Source organism: Gymnoscopelus braueri (assembly GCF_963280865.1).
Source record: "Gymnoscopelus braueri genome assembly, chromosome: 12".
In the NCBI taxonomy this organism is placed as follows: domain Eukaryota; kingdom Metazoa; phylum Chordata; class Actinopteri; order Myctophiformes; family Myctophidae; genus Gymnoscopelus; species Gymnoscopelus braueri.
In genome coordinates this window covers 6,224,570-6,231,923 of record NC_137614.1, presented here as the reverse complement: position 1 = coordinate 6,231,923, position 7,354 = coordinate 6,224,570, and the positions used below count along the sequence as shown (strand labels likewise).

At 45.5% G+C, this 7,354-nt stretch overlaps 1 protein-coding gene across 1 annotated transcript; it reads right to left on the bottom strand.

Moving 5' to 3' along the window:
• Window positions 1-4,039: 4,039 nt before the first annotated feature.
• On the bottom strand, window positions 4,040-5,632 carry LOC308097439 (acetyl-coenzyme A transporter 1-like; the record flags this gene model as incomplete). Its single annotated transcript, XM_080445197.1, has 1 exon — window positions 4,040-5,632. One exon carries the CDS (start codon window positions 5,630-5,632, stop codon window positions 4,040-4,042), a length of 1,593 nt encoding a protein of 530 aa, XP_080301323.1.
• Window positions 5,633-7,354: the final 1,722 nt, after the last annotated feature.

The window sequence follows — 7,354 nt, the reverse complement described above, 5'->3', positions numbered from 1 at the left end:
ATATTCTGATAGTACTCATTGCTATAGAGTGTTTGTTCAGTAACAAGAGTCTCCATGTCTCTCCAGCTCTTTATTAAACAGAAAATGCATTTTCAGTTTGGGATACAATTGTATCCAATCAGGATAGAGAACTCAGTCAGGATACAGATTAAACAAGTGAAATTGGAAGTGATGACACCAAGAAATGAGCAGACAAAATTGGAACTGGAACACTATAAAAGATAAGCTGATAATTACTGGTACTCTTTCCTGATTGGCTGAAATGTTGTCGCCTACCTGAAAATGTATGTTCTGTTTATTAAAGAGCTGGAGAGGCAGGGAGACTCCTGTTACTGAACAAACACTCTATAGCAATGAGTATTATCAGAATATAGAGCTTTAACCTTTTAACAGAAAACGTTTTGTTATAGCCAAAAGATATCACAAACCGGGCCGCTTTAACTTGTTACATCCGTGGCCGTGGGGTCAGCACTTTATATTTGAAATCTGAACGTCAATGTAGATGTAGCGGTTGTAAATGTAAAATATTCTCAAACCAGGAACAAGTGGTTCCATGACTGTCAGGATATGACAGTCATGTTTCAAGGCTATGGCAACCACTGCCAGAGAGCCAGTGGATTAACTCACAACACAACAACAAAGTTATTTTGGGAAACGTGGTTCTTTCAGACAATGTATCATTTTGACGTTATGTAATTATTGAATAGGGGAACGCATTATTTGTCTCTGTTTTGGCTGCTCAGTCAGAGTGATTCTCAGCAACTGACCACCGTCACGGCAAGTCAACTCATGTTGGTGTGTCTGCCACATGGGGGCGCCATTGCATGCAGTCATCGTCAACCTGGTGCAGGTGTGCTGGAGGGAGGCTGGCTGCTGCTTTGCGTGCTGTGGAGTGGACTGACCTGTGGACAGTGGTGGAAAGTAACTAAGTAAGTACATTTACTCAAGTACTGCCCTACAATTCTTAGGTACTTTTACTTTACTGGAGTGTAACAGAGAGGTTCTCTGTTACTTGTTGTCATTTGCATATGTACATTGGCCACTCGGCTAAATTATTTGTTTAGGCCTACCAACATTGAGACTGGACGCACAGGTAATTGTGGGCTCGCTGCATCAGCAGCGAGCACACTAGATGTTCTACATCATTTCTTTATTCTCCTCAAAAGTTTGGCACCTAACTAGGCCTACTCCTACATACTTTCACTTAGAAACTCCATTCAAACTGTAAAAAATCCAGCTTACTGTGGACAAGTGTGCTTGTACTTTTCTTTTTGAAATAATTTGTAGTTTTTGAAATAATTAACTTTAAGCACCCAATGCATTTCCAATGGGTTTTGCTAGTGGGGAGAGAGACAGAGGAGAAATGCCCCGTGTTTTCACTGTGTCACTGTGGCCATACACATACTATGTGTTTAAAGAAAAATTTGTGTTTATTGAGGAAAGGGTGTGTGTGTGTGTGTGTGTGTGTGTGTGTGTGTGTGTGTGTGTGTGTACATATTATGTACACACATGATAAAAACTAATAAAACCACTCTGGGCTGTCACCATATATGGCCATTAGAATAAATACATAAAGCCATCAAACTACACAAATGACCCTGTATTTTTCTGTATTTTGCTGTAATTACCTCAACAAAATGCTCTAGTTTCAAACCTGTTAGGTACCATGGCTGTTTTTGGGGATTTTCTGTTTGACATAGATCTTTATCTCACAATCTTCAAATTTCCAAAATAAGTGACACACTGAGCCACTAAGACTGCACACCCATCTCATTTTCAAGTTTGCACCATACACCATTGCACCATTCATACACTACATCAACCAAACCAGTCAATCAGTCAGTCTGACTTTTAACTGACTGTTGGTACAGTTCCTTTTGCAGTTAACAAAGAAAGTCTCACAATATTAAAAAAGAAACCTATATAATTCAATAATACCAAAAGGAAAGTTAAATAAATAAAAAGTTAAATGCTACTGTATTTAACCACTTTTAACCTGGCAGCCCTATTTTGGTCAACATTTTCAAAAGAGTTTCCAAAACTTTCCAAAAGTAGCTACATTAGCCACATCCCACAAAACAACCTATTGAGTTCTTGACAGGTTTGATCCTATTTTGTTGAGTTAATATCGTCCAACAACATAATGGTCATTTTTGTGCAAGGCTGTACTGTACGTATTTATTCTAATGGTTTTATTTGCACCTGTTAATGCGTATTTCTGAAATAATAATAGTTTAACCCAGGGAGTCGGGGGACTGCCCCTTAAAACAAAAAAACAACAACAAAAAACAGCCATAGCTGCTATCAGCAGCACATTTGCGCTGGACATGAGTTATGACCACCACTGAAATGTAAACATAGTTCACCACCAACATGTCAATCATCTGAGGTGGTTGCACTCCATCAAGTCAGGCTGACTTTTACACACTTCTACAAGTGTTCAGTGGAGGACAGTGAATACTCAACCTTTTCATTTCAAGCACCCCCGTTTGACATGTAGTATCCATTTTGATTAAAAATTATAATCTCTGGGACCCCAATCTATACGCTGTAAAATCCTCAGTGTTCATGTAACTCTGAGAGAGATAAAATGCACCCTTAGTGTTCAACCGTTGAAAAAAAATAATACTGAACACAAGTCACACACAAGAATATGCGAGCAATATCATGATGCTGCCAGCACAGTGTTCATGCTTGCTTTCCGCAAAGACTTTGCCTGCAATGTTGGAGGTCCCAAGCATTCATAAATGCAGAAACAAGATTGCCACGACTCACAATTCGGTGGACGTTCATGACACCAAAATCGAATAATATTTGATTTTGCCGACACATTGCCTGCACATCTTGTATATCATTCTGAATGGTGCTTCTCAGGTCCATTTGGTTCCGGGGTCCATTTGATTCCATGTTGTGCACTCTCAGAGAAACAGACCCAAAACGGTGGTCCATTTGGACTCTGGTGGTTGAGAAACATTGGTGTATAAAAGTGAAATCTCCTTCACACTCTGACTTTTGGCCAGATGTTTGATCTATAAGTGTCTATTTGTGCTCCTGAGACCAGCTGTGGTTTCCTGCATGGTGGGCTGGACTCTTTCTTTCCTCTGTGGCCTTGTAGGAACCAGTGTTGTGGGAAAATAACCGACACATCATAATTTTCAGTGGATTCACCTTTGATGGCCTAACGTAGGATTTTAAACTGTAGCTTTGTGTGAACAAGAATCCTGTGTGCATTGTGAACGTTATCTCTTATGATGACGGCATTCCGCTAACTGTCAAGGTTGTGCAGTGAGACAGTTGTTGCTTAATATCTCCTTTCATGTATTCTCACTCCCTTAAAGGAGTATTTCACTTTAAAACACTTCTGGGGTCATAATAACATCTACTCGTGCTTTTGTGTTTCACCCCAGACAGTTTTTAAGTTGCATGAATCAGTATTTATGTATTTGATATAAATTCACACCCATTGTAACTTCAAACTTCATTCTAAACATGTTCATGGTTCTGGTGACTGATATTGTCCTTCTAGTGTGTGCGTGTGCGTGTGCGTGCACGTGCGCGTTTGTGTGTTTTTTCCTTTTTGAAAATGAAAACAAAAATGAATAAAAAGTAATTTAGTAGTTTTCAATGAGTCTAACATGGTTAAAATGGAGTTCGAAGTTCAGTAGATTTATATGGGATTATATAGGAAGGGGGCGTGTCTGATAAAATGAATATCACATATCTAAATAAAAAGACTGTCTGGGGTGCACAGAGTAGATGTTAAAATTACCCAAAAGTGTTTTTTAAAGTGAAATATCTCTTCACGACATTGTGCAAATCTCTCTGGGAGAACCTCTTAGTCAAAGGTGTGAACATCTCCCCATGTTTGCAAACATGATAAAAAAAAAACATACCTAAAAAACAGACAAGTTGTATAATGACACACAATCAGAAGCATTCATTGTGGATTTCCACGACAAGTTGTTGATAAGGATTTGACATGCATACTGTAGGTGCACCAGAACAGTAAAGTGTTCATTTTTCCACATTGACATTTTTATCAGTGGTTCATTTTGCACCTCCACGCCGCGGGGCTCGTATCCTGGAGCCCTCTCATCTTCTTACCCTGCGTCAGCCACCAGGCCAGGCCAATGGCGAAACAAATCACCACCTCTATGTAGTAGCCGTCCAACACCCTCACGCACACGCCGCCCGCCTTGACGCACAGCCCCGCCTTCGCCGCGGAGCCGCAGCTCTGCCCGACCCCGACGGCCCCCTGGCATTCCTTGACGCTGAGCGGGTCCACCAGCCACAGCGCCATGGTGGAGGGCCAGTTTCCTCCCAGGTTGGTGACCGTGTTCAGCAGGGTCATGTACGTGCCCCCTATAAGCGGGTCGCTCACCTGCGTGTAGAAGGCCATGCTGGACACGTACATGCTGTACAGCGCCGCCTGCTGCAGGCCGTAGCTGAGCAGCAGTATGGCGTAGTAGTACACAGGGAACCCCCCTTGGGGGTCCTTCACGCCGGGGGTCCACCGCACCAGCAGAGCGTACACCAGGCCCATGAACAGCCTGAAGGGGAAGGACTTGTAGTAGATGTCCAGGGGTCTCGGCCCGGCCGTGTACTTGCTGATGAGGAGGGGCAACGTGATCTGCAGGGGCATCATGGTGATGGCCAGGAACGCCAGCTGCTCCTTGGGAACCCCCGCCTCGATCAGCTTGAGCCCCGTCACCGCCTCCGCCGCCGAGAAGCCGATCTTGGCGGTGAGGAGCAGGCCGCACAGGGTGAACACCTGGGGCATCTTGATGATGGAGAACAGCAGCCGGTACGTCTCCACCACGCTCTGCGTCTCCTCCGGGACTCGCTTCTTTCCTTGGACGCGTTCGCGTACCTTCTCCTTCTTGAACAGGGCCACCAGCGTGGTGGAAAACAGGAACGCCACGCCCCAGAAGGACAGGAACCCCGACAGTGTGACGATGCCCTTGGCCTTGGGGATGGTCCGGAGGTATTTGTTGCAAAAGTCCGCGGACTCCAGAACCAGGAAGAGCACGTTGCCTAGGAAGTAGCCGGCCGTCTGGCCCACGGAGTTGCACGTGGACGCGTAGCCCACGTTCTCCCTGGACAGCATGGTCAGGGCCCAGCCGTCCACGGCTATGTCCTGCGTGGCCGCCAGGAACGCCAGCATGAAGAAGACGCCCGTCAGCGTGACCACGTCGGGCCCTCGCCCGTCCTTGCTCTGCAGCAGCGTCTCCGCCGTCACCGACAGGTAGAGCATGAACAGACCTAGGAGGTACTGGGTCGGCACCAGCCACGTCTTTCTCCTCCCGAACCTGCTGACGTAGAGCGCGTCCACCAGCGGAGCCCACAGCAGCTTGAGGCTGAAAGGCCAGAACACGAAGCTGAAGAACGCCTGGTCCGTGTAGCTGACGTTCTTGCTCTGCAGGATGAGGGGGATGCTGCCCGCCAGGCCCAGAGGAATCCCCTGCAGAACGTAGAGGAACAGGAGAAGCAACACGTTTCGTAGCTCGTCGTGGATCCCTCTTTGCGTGACTTTAGGAAGTCCACTGTTCTCCATGTCGGACCCTCTGAGGAGAGCGGCCTCTTCCACGTCCGAGACGAGGGTCGTGGCGAAGCCTCCTTTGTGTTCCCTCATGTTCGTTCTCTCAGACCGAAGATCCGTGCTCTCGCTGCGTTAGTGAGTCTTGCTCCATGATGGCGGAGCGGTGGGCATAAAAAGAGCTGTTGCCTTCCAAAGATACTGGCGGCGATGAAAGCAGTACTAGCGGTTTTGATCATGTGGGCACGTCTACGACGTCGGCCATCTGTGACGTATCTATGACGTAACGACTCCATATTTAGGTTTGAAATTCAAAATACAAAGGACCGTATGTATGACAAATCATCATCATGTGATAAATTACGTGGTATTGGAATGGCATAGACTGGCATACTCACCGATACCAGCAGTTTAGGGTTAGCTAGTATCGGAGAAGCTGCCGATACTACCTAAATTAATTCCGCTAACAACACTCCCTCTTCCTCTCTCTCTTTGATTGATTGATTGATTGAATACGTTAATAACAGTTTGCACAAAGTACAGAGGTACGGTTATACAATAATGCTAAAAGGATAACACAAAAAGCTCTGAGGGCTTGTTTCCATTGTATTCTATGGATTCAATTCATCAAGACATATGAGGACATACAATACTATACAATAAACCATCAATACCAGGAGCAGTAAAAGTATGCTGTGGGGGGTCATTTCTTTTGGCAAGCTAGAAGACTTGTCTAGGTCCAGTTGCAAATTGCAGACAGGTGCTCTTTTATGGTGGTTTTGAAGGAGGGTAGGGAGGGAGTCACACTTTTGGATGGCTGGTGGTAGGACATTCCACTTGTTGGTGGCATAATAACAGAATGAATTCATCCCCATGTTTGTGCCGAATCTGGGGGGGAATGAGATCAGTGGAGCTCCCTCTTGTGTTGTGCCGTGGGCGTTTCTCACTGTAGTGAAGTAGTTTGACTGGTACATGAGCACTGGTCCCATGAGTACCCCCCCCCCCTCTCTCTTTCTCTCTCTCTTTCTCTCTCTCTCTCTCTCTCTCTCTCTCTCTCTCTCTCTCTCTCTCTCTCTCTCTCTTTCTCTTGCACACTATATCTCGCTCTCCACTTTCTCACCGTCACTCTGTTTCTTTTTCCCCCTGTGTTTCGTTTAGTTTATTTCGATCCATGCTATCCACATCCACATCAATAGTTGCACAAAACATAACACACTGTAATTCAATATTTCATAGTGTTTGATCGAAAAGGCATAGGCTGAAGCTCATAGCTTACTTATGCCTATCCTTTATACATGTTGGTTTAAGTTATTCACAGTTACAAAGTTCATATTGACTGAACACTCGTTTCTCTTTGTCTTTCTCTGTTTTTGTTCTATGTAGCAGATGAGTTCTTGGAGGAGAGAGAGAGCTGGGCAGAGAGAGACCACAACTGTCTATATCTATCACTGTCACCGCCCGAGATCTGGGAAACCCACCCTGCAGCAACTTGGTGAGCCAACCTCACCCACTCTCTCACACACACACACACACACACACACACACACACACACACACACACACACACACACACACACACACACACACACACACACACACACACACACACACCCACCCACGCACAGACAGACACGCGCTCACATGCATGCACGCACACACACACACACACACACACCCACACCCACACAAGCTCAAGATGGTCAGAAGCACCCCATGTGATTTTCTGATGACAATAGTATGGCCTCTGCTCATGAAAGGCTGCCTGAATATTTCGTTTTTTTTGCTGTGCTGTCTCTGGTCCCTGGTATTCACTGGAAT